We start from the raw sequence: 19375 nt of genomic DNA on the forward strand, positions 1-19375 counted from the left end.
CATTTCTTTCTCTGACATTGAGGAAGTTCATATGTTAATTGAAGATTGTTTCACTGGTTTTGATGGCGTAAGTGACTTACCACACATAACGTTGTAAAGTTCAATGTTTTCAAATGGAGGCACTTTAGTCTTGTACTTAAACGTTGGGCCATAACCTACAAAAACGGTCTTCCAAAAGAAAAGACAACAAACAAAGGCAATTAGACATCTAGTAGCAACCCTCCCTCTATGTATGAATACCATGCAGCCCCACTCACATGCCATCCCTGTCCCTGCTGAGGATCTCGAAAACATTCTCAATTCACAGCTCTGTGATCCTACCTGCATGCTGTTGACCTTGTTATCAAATCCATGGTCTCCCTGGAAAAAACATTTTCCTGACGGTTTCTTATAAACATCCAAAGGTTTCCTACATTGAAACAATTGTGTAATCAGTCAGGATTTCTCATGGGAATTACTCTGATAAAAAGTCAATTTCAGTGCACAAAATATCTCTAAGAAGTGGATTTTACAAGTGTATTTGTCTCTACTTTCATCGCATCATTCCTTTGGTGATGAAAAGATGACTTTATTCCTCTCCCCCAAGTACCTTTACTTTGCCAACCCACCCAGGATGAATGGGGGCCTCTAGACAGAAGCCCTGGGGCCCTCCTCGTGTCTTGTGCTTGCACTGAGCAAAGGCCTCGTCACGGGTCATGTTCCGTCTGCTGATGCACTTCACTGGCTCCAGGACCACGAGATGCTCTACTCCTGGACCACATTTGTCTGGTTCACTTCTACGCGCCCATCACTACACTCAGTGCCAAACACATGACAGACAAAATCTGTGATATTTAATGAGTGAATGGAGATTTGTATTCTACAAAAATGTTTGCATACACATTTATCTACCAGTATAATACGACTAGAGGGTATAACTCAGTGGTAAACTAACCATGTTTGTTTTTTGTGACATATGTAATGTGACATGTCTAACCAAAGCCCAGCCTCACCTAGACAATATCTCTATTTAAAAATAGAAAATGAAAATGCTGCTCTCCAGACATCAGAGCCATCTGGCCTTCTTTCTTGTGCAGGAAGCCATCTTTTGCTCAAGTGTCATGTAGCACTTTTCCAAAAAACTTTCATGTTTACTAATACAGATATTTCCTAAGTACTTACAAGGGTAAATTGCACTGAAGTAAGGTGCTTGGTGGAAAATAAAGAAATTAAACATCTGCATCCCCACTCTTAGAAAAAGTACTTTCAGCTTGGGATAGTAAGATATGTGCACATAACTACAATGCAAAAGTTAAATTAAAAAGATTTACTGATAATTAAAATGCCTCGGTTTGGTCTATGCTAATTTGTTCAACTGTCACCATCTTTCACTTAACTTCTACTTAACTCCAAGGTTTTCTTCATATAAACCTACCAAATTTGCTCTTCCCCCCCAAGCTGCCCCATATGTAAAAGTTCCTTTCAGAGAACCTACTCAACCGAGCCATGTTGTTCACATCTTTGTAACTTCTTGATGAAGACTTTCCACATCTGTTATAAATTATTTCAATGATTTCTGGTCTTCATACATCTCTCTTCATATTCCTACATATTTAACTCTATGCATCCCCTTGACAATTAGAGTAGGATATTTATATATTTGTCATATGTGTCTCTCCAGATGTTCCATATTGACATAAGGACAGAAGTCTTCTCATTATTTTCCCTCCACTGTAAACTCATTAAAGTACTAGCTAGAGTGCATATAGTAGTTGTTCAATTATTACTGCAGACTGATTCACAAAACTTTTCTTAAGGAGAGAGTCAGAGCAAAAGTAAATGGGGAAGGGCTGCTGCCAGATCCGGATAAACTTGAGTGATTAACTCTTCAGAAATGGTTAGAGCTTCCCAACACATTGTATACCACATTTGAGAGCAAGAAATAGTCTCTTAAATAATGGAGCTCAAAAGAGGGTAAATATCTGAAATATTTACAGCAATACAAGCATGCCCACAGTGACAGAGATTTCAAGATAAGTGAATAATTTGAACTCCTCTGTAAATGTTGCTAGACACTATGTCTCATCAACCAAGACCAAATCAGTCCAGAGTGGTAAGGCAATGCCCAGTCATACTTCTGACTTGCTCCAGTAACAAGAATGGAGGCTAGGATGTGAATTCAAGAAATAAAAAAGAGAGAGACCACACAGAGATGTGCTGAGAGACTACAGAGAAACACCAAGATGCTGAGATCTAGAAAATAGAGATGTTTTCTCAGGGCTGATTGTTTATCTAGCACAAAAAACTTTTTGTAAATGGTGAGATTTCCAAATGATATTTCTTTCTATGATGGCTAAGGGCTTTACAGCACTCTAGTTGCCTAAGAGGGTGTGACAAAGATGAGACCCAGGAATAGCCACTCCCCAGGTTACCTTGCAACATGCCACCTGCGGTCCACCAATAAATGGATGTCCTCAATTCTCCTGTTGTTGGCATAGTGCAAGCGTTTCGGAAGGTGCTGTTTCATGTAAGGCTTGAAGTGCTGGTCTGGTTTTTTACACTGCAATGTAAGTGGGAATTGGACTTTAGAAGGTGTGTGTTCTAGAAAACGTCCTAGGTGTTCTCTCTCTAGAAAGTTGGAAGAGGTTCTTTCTTTTCTTTAAGCCAAACAAAATGTTGGCGGCTAGTGAATAAATGGAATTTGTTTCCCCTATCAAATAACTTGAGCTGAAAACAAGTAGGTTCAAAGGGGATGAGATAACTTTGAAGATGACATGGAAGACTGTTAGAGAGCTTAGGAACTTTTAAGATACATTCCTGATTCGTGAGACCATCACTAAGAGGCACTCAAACTTCAAGGCCTTTCCTAACTGCTTCAAGTCAAGGGATATGAGGCTGGTTGAGAAGGGAAAATGTATGTTCAGGCCCATGTGGTTATACATATCCTCATGCACTTTTAATGTCTCTATCCTGGGTGGGGGGACAGTGGAACAGGGTGGTGGTGGGCAGATCTGGTTCAGATAGAGTAAGGATTTGTTCAATCTTGAATCAATACTTTTCAGTTCCAATGGGAAGATCAAATATTCTCAGTTTGTATCACTGCCGAGACCTTCAGGGAGGCTACAGCTGTCCACAGGCCAGCAGTTTCGAAAGCTCTTAGAGAAACAAATTCACAGGATGGCAGGGAAGTGAGGAATATGTTCCTCCCACCCCACAAGAGACGTGAACACAGGAGGTGAGCTTGGGGAAGCTACTCCAAAGGCAGAGGCCTGGTGACTTAAAATACTTACCGTGAGGTTAGCAATAATGGCTTTAGGGTCATCTGTTCAAAGACAGAAGGAAAAAGATTTCAAAAGAGATGACAATAACCACCCACAGAAATCATTGTTGCAGCAAGAGACTCAATTCTTTCTTTCGTTTTTCCCTCCCAGAAGGGCTATCATTTTCGGTTTTGTTTAAAATACATGTCAAATTGTATGAGTGAATGCAGCAAGTTGGATGAAAGCTCAGTGGGTTTAACAATCCCTGTGCTAAATTTTCCTGCTAGTCCAGGCCTCCTCAGGAGAGGAATCCCTCCCTCCAGAGCACCAAGATACTGCTCGCTAAATTACTTCTTTAACTTGCCCCAAATGGGCCCTTGGAGACTGGACTTATTTGCAATTTAACATCAGTAACTAAACTGGGTATTTGGGGCTTTTAATGTAACTTCCTATTTATCTGCAAATCTTTGAAGCAAGTCATCATCCACTTTAAGATGAATCTTCTAAATCACTGAGTCATTTCTTCCTCAGGGGAGTGTGTTTCCTCAGTGACATCATGGATCCAATCATATAAGCTGCCCCTCTCCAGCCACAGATACGCACACATGTATGCGCCTCCTTTCTTTGCACTACCAGCAAACAAAGGATATTTTAGCCAACATCCTGAACTAGCTAAAAGAAAACCTATGCAGATGATGGCTGGGTATAAACTGTGGGCAGGATTATATTATCTGAAGGTCCCCTTTGGAGGTGTGGGGAGAAAGAGGAGATTGTAGGTTGGCTGGATTTTCTCTTGTTTTCAAAAAATTTGCTGTAGTAGGTCATTATGGACTCAGCAGAAAAGGAAAGAGGTGCTCAGATGAGATACCAGCTGCCATGATGCAGCCCTCCCTAGAATACAAACATCAGGGACATCAGGGGGCGGCTCACGCCTGCGTCATCTCCTGGTGTATCCCTGGAGCCAGGGGCAGAGTACGCATCCAACAAATATCAGTTAATAAATATACATAAATATTAGTTCATATTTCTTGAAATCCATGAATAAGCTTGCCTTGGGGTATAAATACACACACTTCAAAAAACAATTTTCAGAATTGTAATTCTGAAGCTATGAAATCCAAAGCTAAAATGTGGATTCCTTTCTACTTAAGTTGGAGTTAAATTTTAGTTTTATCTTTTAATGGAAAACAAATTAGTACTAATGGTAGCAATAATGGGTGTCCATACCATGAGCAGTGTCTCTCTGAGAGCTTTGCAGGCACTTTCTCTCTGGTCATCCACAACTACTCTGGGAGGCAGGTTCTTACTAAGCCGGTGGGCAGTTGCACACTGGGGCCCTAGCAATCTGAGCAAGCCATGCTTTGAAACTCTGCACTCTGAGGCCTCACCACTGTACTTAAAGGGACCAAACAGAGTCAGTTCATGTTCTCCAATAATGAAGAAAAATAAATAGCACAGGGCAATCTTGTGCTCAGATAAATCCCAGAGAACTACTAGGAAAAAACAGATGCCTGAGTCCATACTGGGAACACCAATTCTTCAGTTCTGAAGTACTCAGTCCCTGCATTCTAATAGCGCCCATGCTGTATGAGGGGAAGTGGTCCCCAGCACAGGGTGGTGGTTAGAACCAGCAAATATGGGTTCAGATCCCAGTTCTGCCACTTAAAGCTTTGATATATCTACCCAGTTACTTCAGGTCTCTCTGAGCCCCAGTTTCTGCAAAAGGGGATAATAATGCTTGTCACACAGGGCTATTGGATGGGTTAAATAAGATTGTGTACATATCTAGCTGAAGTACTAAGGTGAACAAGGCATCATCACCATAGCCAACACTGACTGTGTGCAAAACACTAATCTAAGTGATACATAGATAACTCTCACTTAATCTTTCCGACAATCCTTATGTTATGGATGAGGAAACTGGGGCACAGAGTGTTTGAGTGGCTCACCCAAGGTCACAGAGTGAGTACCTGGCAGAGCTGGGATTTGAACCCAGAATCCTGCCACCATTGTCTAGTGCTGCTAACACCCACTCTACTGATTCTCACAAAATGAAATCACATATAAGAGAGTTTTGTAAAGTATAAAATATTTAATTATTGGTAGTTATTATTTTGTTGACCCCAGAAAAGTTTTTCTTCCCTGCAAAACAACCTCCCTGTTACATTTACTGATACCTGAAATACCTTTCAAAGTAGACAAAAGCAAATACTAAATCAGGAGGGGCCTTACTGACTTGCATCTCGGGCCTGCCTGTCTTAAGTGAGTGGAGGAGAGGGAAGGACACAGAGGACAGAGACGGCATGGAAAAGAAAAGGCAGAACCACCGCCGTTTGTTTATTTCACAGTGTTGCCTAGAGCTGACCTTGGAACAGTTCCCATTTGTGGTGACTCAAGGACAGAGTTTGGGAAATATTTAATTTTCCAAAGCTTTACACTTGGTGCCAATGGTTTCTTATTCCCAAGGCCAAAGATTCTAAAGGACTTCTTTTCCCCCAAATGCAGCCTTTCTCCAGTAAAGTTATGAAGTTCTCAAAAGCGAGGTGGGCATCACCTGAAACATCTTGGTCTACAAATAAAGCCCCTTCTTGGTAGGGGTGTATCATCACCTGAATGTGCAAAACACAGGTGACGAGATTATTCCTCTTTATTTTAGTTCTAATCCTTCAGAACAGCTGCCCCTTCCCAAGGGCTTAATAGTTTTTTTCTCCTGGGTTCTGTCAACCACTTTTATGAAGGTGAAGAGGCCCCTTCAACAGGTCTCCTAGGAACGTTCAGGGTCTGAGGGCGGTTCTGCCAACGCTGTCACAGCCTCCCTAGCTTCAGCTAAAGAGCAAGCTTGAACCTCTTGTTGAAAAATTCTTCTCTTCTAAACAAAGTGTATCATTAGACACGTGCGTCACATTAAGTGTATTTTGTACATGATTAAAAACAAAAACATATATTTATATAGTGTTATCATGTGCCAGGAACCATTCTAAGCCATATACGTAGATTCATTTTCACAACAATTGTACACAGCAGCTGTTATCATCATCCCCTTTTCTTTTTCAGATGAAAAAACTGAGGCTAGAGTTTAAATGATTTACTCAAGGTCTCTCAGCTAAGTAGCAAAGCTAGGATTTTTAGCCAAGTATTCCAGCTTCAGAGAGCAAGCCTTATCTACTTCACTATGTTACCACTCCTGCAACTTAGTAATTTAAGAATCAACTTACATTTAGCATTATTGCTAAATTTGGATCGAATTCTTCCCAAAGTACCAGGCACTAAAGTAATCTCATCCACATTAGTCAGATAATTACTCAAGAACTCAGTTCTATCACACGTGACGTCTTCCATCCCTAGAGGGAGAAAGAAGAAAGTATTTTCAGGCAATTGTAAAATAAAACTCTTAACACTGAAGTTAACATCCAAGCATCTCCCTTACTTGTTTTTAACAACTTAATGGGATGATCCCTCTCTTTTGAAATTTCTTAACTTGACTAAGTTTTTAGGGCTTCCTTCTATAATCTTTCCACCAGACTTTGATTCAGTCGTATCAGCTTGCAGCACTAGGGTTGAAAAATGCATCATCTCAATTACCATTTTAAGGCATTCAGCAAGAACAACAAGACAAAAGAAGTAACCGTGATCTTTTTAAAAGAAAAAAATCTATCTACAGTCATTATGGAAAAGATCTGTCCTTAAAAAAAAAAAACCTAGATGGCTTCAAACCCTTCCCAGCTGGGGGTTTTCTGAATAACTGGAATATAGAGTTCTGTTTCTCTTTTACAAAATATCATTTTCTACCACTCCCTCTAATATATTTCCTGAATTGAGTACAGAATCACCAGTGCCCACTCTTTCTCAGCTGGCGGCCTTGGATGTTACTGACAAAACAATAGCTGGCAACAAGGGATGAGAAAGAAAAATGTGAGCCCCAGCGACCACCCAAACTGAAGAAACGATGCTGAAAAGAAGCTGTGAACAGTGCCGTCAGTCAGTGCTGAGAGCTAGCAACTAGAATGCAAAAAGGGTCTAAGTAGGGAATTTTTTTAACTAACAAATATACCTCCCACCCCAAGAACTGTTTCTTGCCTCCATCAAGGAAACTTTCTTGACCAACATTTAAAAACAGAAATAAAACCTAAACAGACTCAAATCTTAGAATCACAGACTGTGGAGGCTAGTAGAGACCTTCACTGTCATTTCAGAATTTATGAGATGACATGGAACTGTAAAGGTACAATCCAATATATGAATATTCTCGAAGAGGGAGAAAATAGGTGATTCTGTAAAGGATGTCCTAAGATTTTGGAATAAAGATATATAACCCAGAGTGGCTCACACCTGGTAAAATTCAAATTTTTACTTTCTGGGATCCCAGACAAAGACCCCCTTTTTAAAAATATTCAAATTGGAATTAAGAAAGAAAAAACACACCCTAATAGAGCACAAAGATTATATATCTTGCCTTTTAACATTTACGCTCTCAGGAAGAAATACATAAACAATAAACTGCCAATATGTTCTAGTACAATGTTAATCCAGAAAGTGGAAGTCTCCAAATATAAATTAACGGAAGCCGGGAAGGATACTGCATTCATTACGTTTCTAGGAAGTTACTTATGCCACCCCACTGGTGAACCACTTCCTTTGCTCTCAAAGGCCAAATGCGAAGTGCTTCTCATGCATCATCACCATTCACCCTCCAGACTAACTCCATGTGGTTTTACTGTTCCCACTCTACAGATGAGGAATGGGAACTCAAGGGGCTTAGAGAGGCCACATAATATACACTGTGTCACATGGCTCTTACATGGCAAGTGCAATTTGAACTCCACTGAAACTCAACCTTACTCCAAAGCCCAGGCTCTGAAACACCATACTGCCTTTTAAGGAAGAGATTCTGTAGCTTGCCCAAACCAAATTAGTCTATTCATCTCAGAAACCTGCACACTGGTAAGACAAGGTTTTAGGCTATCCAAGACCTTTACAATGATCCAGCATGTGACTCAGTGGGACCCATCTACTTCTTAGACACTGGGCTCCAGCATGTGACCAAATGCTCTTGACACCTCTGGGCAACTTAAATTGAATCAAGTTCTGTTACATGTTCCAAAGTCTCTGTCTTGTCTACAGCTCTCCACAAAGTCAAATGCATGGAGCATGATTTTGTAGAGGGTCACATTTATTCCCTGAAAAAGAATAAGTTAGTCCCACAGTTTGTCTTTTTTTTAAATTTCTTATAGATCTTCTAGAACATTCTGAAAAGAAAACTGCAGGCCCAGAGCAGAGCTTTAACTAGGAGATCTGCCTGCCATCCCTAACAGAACTGCCAAAGAATCAACCAACTTTCTTCTCCCAAACCCTCTCCTGGAAGGGGGAAGCCCCATAGTCCATGGTCACTATTTCAATCTGATAGTTCTCGAATATGGCAGGCATGCTTTAGTCTGCACACCTGTGAAATAAGAATGCTCTCTGAGGACACCCCTCCAGCTCTATAATCATATGATGTTTATGATGCGTTTGGTCACCTCAAAAAAGTGGTCACAAATTTTCCTACTTCATACAGTGATTTAGAAAACCTGCTTCCTAAGTTGCTGCTTCTTGCCTTTAACAGCCTCCTCTGTTGAAGCAGGTTCCTCTCATTTTGGTCTTGAATTCTTTGAGTGAATGCAGAGAAATCATTTTATTTACTTGTCACTAATTTGACAAGAATCCTATGTCTCTGCCTACTTACAATATTTCAGTTAATTTTTTTAGCCACATAAACTCTGTGGGCTCCTTTGGGGATGTGCATAGCAGAGAGAAGGTATTATCACCCGACATGTCACATTCACAGAGAAAGCTATTACCATCACAAGAAATTAAAGTCTGCCGGGCTTTCATAAGAGACAGATTTTTGTAGAAGGGCTTTTTCCCCCGTGCAAAGAATAGGAAGATACAGGAAGTCCCTGGTTTGAGTGAAATAAACTCTGGCTCATCTATACCCTGGGTCATCTCAGGTCATCTCCTACTTTTGAGTCATATCCTGATTTCTTTCCCATCCTGAAGAAAGAGAGAAGGAGGTGAAGAACACAGCCTGGGATGAGGGCAAAGGTTCCCTTCCTCAGCACCATCAGAAACGTCATGGATGTATCTATCCTATTAGCAAAGAGAAAGCAAAGCTTTACCATGGTCTCCAACAAAGATGACGTTCACACAGCGATGCAGCTTTAGTTGCTTCAGTCCGTCCATTAATTGCCCCACTGTTTTGTCAATTTCCCTCAGAGGATTTGTCATCTGGAAAAAGGAGCTAATTAGTCCTGAAGGGTTTTTTTGGTTTCATTTCTGTTTCTTATAGATCTTCTACCCCTAGAATGTTCTGGAAGAAAACTTCAGGCCCAGAGGCAGAGCTTTGTCTAAGGAGATTTGCCTGCCTTTCATGCAAATCTGTTAATACTTGCATTTGTATTATTTCAAGAGCATACCACCCCTTCTCATCTAATTGCTTTCAAGATTCTTTGATACAAAAATATCAGAAATATTAAGGGTAATTTTTTTTTAGAGAGATAAAGATAAAGTGGCCTTCCTAAAATGTAAAAGTGTTATTTAAATCCAAGAATTCTGAGAGTGAGCAGAAAGTCAGATGGATGTTTTAAGCCTCTGTTCCCTAGGTAAAAGCACATTAGGTTTTGAACTATGGCAAGAAAATGGAGCTAAGTGAATCAAAAGCAGTTCTGAAGTTAAATAGAACCTTCCATTGGATGCAAAATTAGAATATCATAATGTAATGAGATCCATCTAATGTTCCAAAGAAAACTGTCAGTTTCTGAGAATAAAAGGACACTTAATAAAAGAACCTCTTTTATGAAACAAGCTCCTGGTTCTCAGTTTTGTCCCTTTCAAGCTGATTTTGAGTAAAATAAGAGCCCTAAGTTAGAGTAAACCACTGAGTGTGTTCTGGAAGATTTCTTACTTAGTCTAATGAAAAACAAAAACTCAGTTCTCTGAAGTCCATTTCCAAAGTTTAAGAAACATAATCCATCTCTCACTTTTCTGCCTCTAATGGGAGTTTCTAATGGCAAGAGTGCTCCCACAACCTAGAGGCTCTGCCTCCCTCTCATCCTCATCCCTAACTGTGCAATGGGAAGATTTTCAAGAAACACCTCATCAGATAAACATTTGACAGAGCTTTAGATGAACTTTACAACTCAGTCACAATCACACACATACACCCAAATTGACTGAGAAAGGAACAGAAGGAATCTGTGTATCATTTTTCACTCAAACACATAATACTATCTTCCATTAGCATCTTCTCAGATGACTCAAGACCTTTCCTCATATCATGTATTTGGTAAAATCAGGTGCAAACTTGTTTTTCTCCATGACAAGAGTCAGTATTCTGTCCCAAGGAATAAGGCACAAATGAAAAGTTCAGAATGATATATGCAGCATAATCTGAAGGGACTAACAGATGTGGAACTAAGTGATATTTGCTTCTAAGAAACCATTCTCTCTTCTGAGACCTTTGCCTAGAAAAAGAAACACCAAATGCACAATATAAGTCAACCCTTGGCAGTGACTTATTTCCCTTTATTCAAGACAGCTCAGGTAAAATCCAGAAACTACTTCTTAGTGAATAGTTCAGGCAATCATAAATGGGATACTGCCTTGGAGGAATGTGAAGCTTTCAAGAAATTTAACAACCTTTAGGTTGTTCTGAATGGGCAGCAAAGAGTTGAGTTAACATTACTGTATCTCCATGAGAAAACCCACACAACTCTATTATTTTGTCTTTCTTACTGTCTTAGCTATTCTATTGTTTACAACCTAAGACCTTTTCTGAACTATGAAGGTACAGACAACCAACCAAAGCCAATTTTCTACTGAGTTCTAATTCACATTGTCTTTGAGGCTATCTTGCTGGGTTGTTCTCAACAACCAAGACTACTAAGTATTGTGACAAATTCTGTGAATAAGTGCCAGCAAAACCAATAGCCTTCTTAACAGTTGCTCAAGCCTTCATGTTAATGCCAGAGGTAGAACAACTAACTCTGAAGAGAATAGAAGGTTCTTATTTCCTGTCTTGCTGAAAGTTCAGGTCTTCACATCAATGTTAACCTTCCAAGTACCAGATTCGTCTGGATTCAAAGCCAAGGAGGATGCACCAGAGTTTTTCTCAAACTTATTTGGATGATTTTCAAACCAAGTCACTGAAGGAAACCTTCAACTAGACCTGCCCGCCACAAAGCTTTGGAACAATAGATAAACTTACTTTGTCCTGTTGAGTTTCCGCGGCATAATGATCCATCCTATGTAATTTTCTTCTTCTTTTCTTTGGAGGAGCAACTGGTCTTTCCTGTCTCCTCTTAGGGGTAACCTTCCTCTTAGGTCTCTTAGCCGGAGTAAGAGGTGAGCCATAACTACTCTCCTGTACTGGCGGATAGAGATGTCTGGACTCAGAAGTCGTCTGTCCCTCTGGGTCAAATAATAACGCTCACACTTTGCCATCTGGGGTCAGCAGAGTCTTAGTTAGAAAAACTAAGCCTCCTTAAGTGAGAAAAAATTGGCATGAGGGATGATTCAGGAAACTCTATAAAGAGAAGTTTCCTAAATCCATCTTGATGTTGCTGTCACAGCTTCTTCACTGAGAGCAAGTATATAGTTTAAGAGAACCTAGTCATGTGGGTTTCCTTTGGCTGGGGAGCATACTCCTGGATATGCCTGAAGGTGACATAGAATTCTGCATTCCATAACTCCTGCATTAGGGAGAGACTGCTCTTTGGTTATGAAAAGCTCTCCATTTATAATGTACCAGCTGGAAACTAAATAGAATACTCGCCACTTGGTTATTTCAGGGGGATACTGGGATTCCTGTAGGTGGTTCCAAGTCAGAATCTGATGGGTGCCTGTTCATACCACCCCACATATCAAAGCAACTGTCACCTTCATTGGCAAGAATCAAGAAAAAAAGATTTTAAAACCAGGGACGGAATGAAATGTAAAGTAATAAGCAATCCTCCTTGGTCACAAATGTGCTTCCACAACTCAGGACTTTTAGCAGGAGATAGACTTCTCACTGATAATTTGCATTTCCAGTACAGAGGACTCTAAGCCAAGAGATAACCATAAACATGACTGTATAATTAAAACTTCTCTTTTAAAATTAGGTAAAATGTAAAAAGTTATCAAGGACTCTTTCCTGTGGTATACATATCAAGAAAGAGTCTAGTGAAATTCTTTCCATCAGAAACCCCCTTCTGGGGGGAGCAGCAGTACTGTGCATCTTGCATGAAGGTCTAGAGAGCAGTGAAGGCTGACACATCAACTGAGTAAGGAAGATAACCTTTTGAGACTTGAAAAGGCTAGAAAAAACAGGGCCCCTGATTTGCTGATGGTGCAAAGGTGAATTAAAGCAGCAAGCCCTGTCGTCTGCCTAGCTGATTTCTCTCGGTGGGACTGTTCCGAGAGACATTCACAATGCAGGAAGGGGCAGAAGGAGGAACGATGTTAGTGTATCCAAAAAGGAGGCCATCTGCCATGCGATTTCATTGTTCCAGAGCAAGCCACTGCAAAGGCACTTCATTTCTCTCATCCTCTCTCTTTCTCGGCAGAGCGATCGAAAGACACAGCCCCACAGATTCTGGCTTTGTTTTTGCTTTTTAAATGCTTCTAGTTTTAGGCAATTCTCCATGAGAAGAGAAGCAAAAGGAAAAAGAGGGTTTCCGATTTCATGGTCATGGAATACATTCTGCTAGCTCTCAAGTCTGCCGATCAGACACTCAGCCACTTGCAAGAGACCTCAACATTGCGAGGGCTCTGAAGGCGAGCCCGTCCAACTGCAGCAGGTTAGGGGAGCAGTGGGAGAGACAGGATTTAGTCAAAATGGGTTTTCATCCAAGGGATTATATTGCATGTATTTCCTTCTTCGAATGTTAGAGGTAGATGAAGGCTAAGTTTTCACTGACCAGCCATACTTTAGTCTGACTTCAGAAGGTTTAGCCTGGAGTTATTAAGAGGATGGGAGGTAGAGGGGCAAATTTTCCTGCTTTTAAGAAGGATACTTTGCCATTTGAAGGTAGTAACTAGCCAGCCAAAGCTCTGCCTCTAGGCCTGGAAGAGCAGCCGAACGAGGAGTCACAGAGAAAGCACAGAAAGTCAAAGAGAGAAAGATTGTGCCAATAATCAAAAGCAAGCATATTTCTGAACATTCACCATTACACTATGAAACCAGGAGCATTACGCCATTTCCTGCAGCTAGTAGTAGCCCAGTGTTGGTCATCTCACTTAATAGCTTTTAACGATAGTCCTGAAAAAACCATATACTCAAATATTAAGCAAATGAAGTGAAGATTTCAACTGTGTTATAGCACAGATTTTGCCTGATTGAATCATTTCAGTTAAACTTCGAATGCAAAATATTTTCTCTTTAGACATAAAAGATAACATGTTGCTCATTTTTAAAATAATATTTCAACTAGTGTAATCTTTACATGCACATAAATGTACATGATGGATCTATAGGTACACAAACCAATCAGCCTACAACAGAGGAGAGAATGGCTTGCTTTGGTTCTGGTTTTTTTTAAGTGTAAACTGTATTCGTTTTTCTTTCAGTAAAAATAAGATTCCTGGAACCCAAGGAGAAATAGCTGAAATCTGAAAATATTTCTTTCCTAACCAGAAAAAAGTGAACAGGTTAGCAAGTTACCATAATTGAAGACACACTCTAAAATAACTAATTAACAATGTTTTACTTCATAGATACATGAGAATACCCCAGTTACAAGAAATAGTAATACAAAAAAGAACATAGTGTGACTACTTCCAGGTCTTAATTCAAAAACACTACAGGAAAAAATCTCTGTATATTTATAGGCAACCCTGCACATAGAGCCTTCACTACAGTAGCAAGTTAAAGCCTTCTCTATTATGCTTCCTTTGTTATTGCTCAGTACATTTAAATAATTCTTTAGTTTATTTCTTAGCCAAAATACACACACATACACATTCAAGGTGGTAGGTGTAACTGAACTACACGTATCAGAAACCCAGAGTTGTTCAGGGATAAAGAACATTCATTGCTGAGAGCAGCCCCAGACCTCTTTAAATATAAGCCTCCTTTTTAAAAGACCTATGGTCTACCTATGCCACAGGGTTGTTTAGGGGATATTATGTCCAAACAAAGTTGAACCTTTAATAGGGCACATGAGACTGCTTAGGATTTTTTAAAAACATTTTAATAAAATGTGCTTCCTTTTGTGCATGTTAGACTCATCTCAAAGAAAGTCATTCTAAAGATAAAACAGCTATGCTTGCTCTGACAGGAATAAGGTTTGTGTTTCATGTATGCAAGATGTTTATCTCATTTTATCATTTGGGTTTCCTCATCATGCAACACTGGTTAAACATCAAAGGGTTAGGAAAAAGAGCAACAGACTTATATGACTTCAGTGACTTCAGTCAAGCTAAGAATGGTTTGGCATAGCCATTAGTTTTTAGTGCTTAAAAATTCACCCCTGGACTGATGTTGAAGCATCCAGAAATACTTATGACTCCTTGGTTTTTGCTGCTTTTGTTTTGATGTGCTGCATTTTGCTCGAAAACACTTAAATACAGACTTTTCTGTATATTCTACTCATCCTTAAGCTGACAGAGTGAACTTAATTATCACCAACAGTGTTGACACAGGCTATTAGAGAATGGGAGGCAGTTTCCATTAACGAAAAGTTTTTTAAATAATTTCTCATCCAAAATCAAGTTTTATTATGTTGAGGTAGACCTCACCACCCTGACAAGAAAGAAAAATGGAAAACAGTCGAAATACTAGAACGTTTAGATTTACAAATGCCGTATTTTTAAATGATCTGGGAAGATCCCATTTTAAATGACGCTGGGAAGATTCCCATTTCCAGATGAAAGAGGAACATAATAAAACACAACCATTGCTTTCCCTCCTCCAGAATCTGAAGTTATACTGGGTACCACTTTATAGATTGCCTTCTGCTAAAATGCCCAAATGTTTGATAAACACTGCTCTACTACTCATTCATTCAACAGCGCATTTCTCTCAAATAAGAATCTCACTTTTGGGGGTGACAGATATGTTCATACTTTGGGTTGTGGTGATGGTTTCATAGATATGTACCTATGCCAGAATTTATCACATGAAACAGCATCCAGTGCCGTAACATGTACTTGTTTAATTATACTTGTTAAGAGCTACTTAGCTGACCTACCCTTCTAAACTGCATAATCGTTTTACAGGAGCTGCAATTCAGCTGCAGTGTTTCGTATTGCAGGTTTCATCTCCGGAGTGCTTTCTAGTCCTATCCCAGTGACGGGAAATGCCAACCCCCATGATCCTTCACCTTTGACTGATGCCTGCAGGGCCGGGGTATACCCCTCCCATGAATACCAAGTTTAGGATATGTTTGAAAATCAAATCAATCTGAAATGAAGTTCCTGTAAGAGAAACAGGTATGTTTAAGGTTTTTAAAAATGTTTTTAGTCTTATAATTTTTTGACAATGTATAAACCTGTGGTATGAACACCCCAAGAGATTGCGTACAAATCCTGAAACAAGGTCAGCAGGTGAGGTAGCCCAGGAACACAGGTACTCCTCAGGCAGATGATAAGCTACTAACCTCAGGACCAAAAGGGCCATATTTGTGTCCAGAGAAATCAGGTTGTTCGGAATAGAAGGCATAGACTGAAGGCCTATGGGAAAATTGGAAGGTTCAGAATCTCCCCAAAACCACACACAAAACAAAGAATATCCAATATCCCTACACATTTTTTTAAAATGCTCTCAATTCAAGTTAATCTCCCAACCACTGTTACTATTACCATAGAAAACATCTCCTTGTTTTTTTTCTATTGCTCCCACATCCGCTCCCCGCTATACCACCCCCACTGTGAGCACTGCCTGGTACCACCTTCAAGAATCAAAAGTCACAAAGAAAAGTCTGAACACATAGATTTTGAAGATGGCAGAGCCCAGCGATAATTCACATGGGTCATGCAATCCGTAGTCTAAAAGAAGAACTCCATTAAAGTGAAAAGTCAGTTTTAATGCTTCCCTAATCCTTGGGATGATGCTGGTTCATTTATCAAAGCCAGGAACTCCCTTAAGCTCTGATGTTGTGGCCAGGACGAATAGCTATAGTAATCCATGTAATTACATGGTCCCCAATAACCTCCATCCATCGTATCCCTCTTAAGGATGTTATGCTTACAGCTAAAACCACATAAGCTTTTAAAACCAAACCTTGGCTGTGAAATAGAAGCACAGTGCTTCTATTTCACAGTCCATCTAGTTTTTCACCCAATTCTAACCTAAGATGGAAATGTACTGAAGAAAGAAGAGGGTAAGTCAGGGAGACAGAAACAAATACCTCTCGTCGTCTGGCATGCTGAGCCACTGCAGTATGGTTAATATTCTCCGCTCATGAGGGATGACCCTGTAGGGTAAAAACAAGCAAAGCATGATGATAGGTTGCATTTCTACAAACTCCAGCCTGATGTGTGCTTGCTCCTGCACCCAGGCCAAGGGCTCTCTATTTACCACCATCTGTTTTCACTTCGTTGTAGTAAAAGTTCCTCTTTTGAGTTAGTGTTTAAACTACCATTTCCATTTGCAACTTATTACATTGCACAACCTCTGCCACAGAAGAGAAGACTGGAAACTCTGATTCACAGTCAAATGAAGAACCTGCCTTGCTGATCAGAGAGACTCCCTAAGGGCAGAGAGGACCCATGCTCAGAATCATTGCCCTGTGGTAGGTAAAGCCATTCACTGAGGCCACAAAAGGACTAGAATTTGTATCTCCAATCTGCCTCTAGCTGGTGGTGTGACCTCTCTTGACCTCTAGGCCTGTTTGACCTCTCTGGGCCTCAGTTTACTCATCAGTAAAATAAAATAATAGCAAAGCACATGGAACAGCTTGGTTGTACAGATGCAATGAGACAAGACAGGAATGGGCATGTACAGTGCCTGGCACATAGTAGGTGCCAAAAAACTTATTTTTATTAATGATCACAATTAGCTATTATTCTACCTCCAAACAGTATTTAATCTGACACTTGAAGTCCTTTCTCCATAAAATAAGGGGTTAGGGGAGGTAATCTGGAAATTCTCTTCTAGCTCTATAACAATCTATCAAGAATAGGGTATGATCTTCATCCACAATGACTTTTGGGCTTAAGTCTCATTCCTCTGTTGAAATATAATTACCCAAAATCTGGCACTTGCTCTGAGAGCTCTCAGCTACCGTGATAGCACTGTACTCTGGGCTGAGTTACACGAAGAGGCTCGTAAGCTGAGTGATGTCTTTATGAAGAAATTTGCTTATTCTTTCCCAACAAGGAGCACAACATGCTTTTCTCCTCCCTCATCCAAGATCAGACTTTAGAGTATGTTCATGATAAATTCAAACAAAAGTCCAAGTTTAATTGTGGTTAGTAAAAAATCACTGTGACCAAAAATAAACCTTAAAATAAACTATGATCTCTGCGTGATGATGCTGTGTCAATGTAGGTTCATCACTTACAACAAATGCACCATTCTGGTGCAGAATATTGATTACAGGGGAGGCTACACATGTATGGAGGCAGGGGCATATGGGAAATCTGTACTTCCTGCTCAATTTTGCTGTGAGCCTAAAACTGCTCTAAAATACAAACTTAATGAAAAATTTATCATAGGATGTTGGGTGGGCCATTTAAACTTTTACTCTTTGTGGATGTGAGGAAGAGAAAGCTAGGAGAAAAACCTTCAGAGCCATGAGGGAAAGCTACAGTTGGCAGGAGCTCTAATCAATCAGTCTCACCCATCCCCATCCCACCCCCACCAACTTCCAGCCTTCTCTGAAGGCTGGGGATTTGTCATTCCTCTGACTCCCTCTGCCTGGAACTATCCTACCAGCCCAGAAAATTGTGTTAACCATAAAATGAGTCCTAATTTAAACAAATTCCAATGCTACTGAATAAATGTGACCCTGTTTATTGTATCCTATAAATGAGTTAGAAATAGGCATAGCAACGCCCAGCTAATCACTTAAGGTATTTAATTCTTTGGCCTTAGACTCCCCTGTATCTGAACAAAATAATTACATATTTTGAATTCTTTCCTAACTTAAAAGAAAAAAATCAAATATCATAGCCTTTTCATTTTACTTTACTTCACTATCTACCTACAAGCTGCTTTATTTTATGTACCTGGTTTTAAGTCAAAGTGGACTCTGATGGCCTCACTTGATGCTAATCGAAAACTACAGGCTAATAGAATTTGTATCAAGCTCCGAATGAACACCCTTTAACACCTTCATTACATGGGGTGCTTGACCATTAAGGTGCAGGAAATAGAAGATGAGCTCTGAGGGCAGAATGTCTGGGTTTGTATCCTCACTCCAGCATATATTGGTGATGAGACTTTTGAAAGTTTCTTAACCCTTTCATGTCTCTCTAAAATGAGGATAATAATGGTATCTATGTCATCACAAGGTTGTTGTAAGGAGTACAGGAAATAATATACATAAAGCACTCAGAAGAGAGCCTGCACAAGAGTTTAGAAAAATGTTAGCTTTTATCATTATGTACCCGAATCACAGGCCTACAGAGATGACACACTCATTCATAAAATTTTTGATAAAAGTATGTTATGTGCAAAGCATCGTGCGGATATCAATAAAGATACACGATACTCCTACTAAAAAAACCATTACAGGGAAGCCACCATTCTCTTCTTAGGAAGATATGCAGGTGATTATCATTTTCTGGGCAGAGTTCAGTGTGAGGACCGGGGGCATGTGTGTGTGTGGTAAGAGCATAAGATGAGAACTTCGGAGGATGTCTGAGTATCCATCCTAAGTGTAGCCTTGGGCAAAACCTTTAACCTCCCTAAGCCTGTGCTCTGACCTTGAAAATGAGGAGATAGACAAAAGTGATCTCTAAATTTCCTCGAAGTTCTAGGTTATCTTTTTGAAAAAATCTCAGTGACCAAAAAAATAAATGGCCCTTAGCCATCAGTGTTTAAAATACAATGCAGAAACAGTACAAAGGGAGTATGTCTAAATGGAGGGGAAATGGGGTTCAGGCAGCTGTCTTCACCATCACTGGCTGACATAGAACTCTGTCATGAACCACATACATTAGACAGGGTCAGAAGG

At 40.0% G+C, this 19375-nt stretch overlaps 1 protein-coding gene across 10 annotated transcripts in view; it reads right to left on the reverse strand.

The window, feature by feature from the left end:
• ENPP2 (ectonucleotide pyrophosphatase/phosphodiesterase 2) overlaps positions 1-19375 on the reverse strand; it is a 100652-nt gene that overhangs the window by 26467 nt on the left and 54810 nt on the right. For 6 of the 10 annotated variants that reach the window (XM_037010853.2, XM_037010848.2, XM_037010850.2 and 3 more), the window contains exons 10-18: positions 16604-16669; positions 15854-15926; positions 11482-11637; positions 9395-9503; positions 6455-6580; positions 3270-3301; positions 2412-2539; positions 322-409; positions 81-168 (exon numbers count right to left, since the gene is read on the reverse strand). In XM_037010853.2, the coding sequence (XP_036866748.1) occupies positions 81-168; positions 322-409; positions 2412-2539; positions 3270-3301; positions 6455-6580; positions 9395-9503; positions 11482-11637; positions 15854-15926; positions 16604-16669 (866 nt within the window). The remainder of the gene's footprint in view (positions 1-80; positions 169-321; positions 410-2411; positions 2540-3269; positions 3302-6454; positions 6581-9394; positions 9504-11481; positions 11638-15853; positions 15927-16603; positions 16670-19375) is intronic. The other 4 variants (XM_073230006.1, XM_073230007.1, XM_037010851.2 and 1 more) reach the window with 1 other exon arrangement.

The sequence above is a fragment of the Manis javanica genome, chromosome 2, assembly GCF_040802235.1.
Source record: "Manis javanica isolate MJ-LG chromosome 2, MJ_LKY, whole genome shotgun sequence".
Classification (NCBI taxonomy): Eukaryota; Metazoa; Chordata; class Mammalia; order Pholidota; family Manidae; genus Manis; species Manis javanica.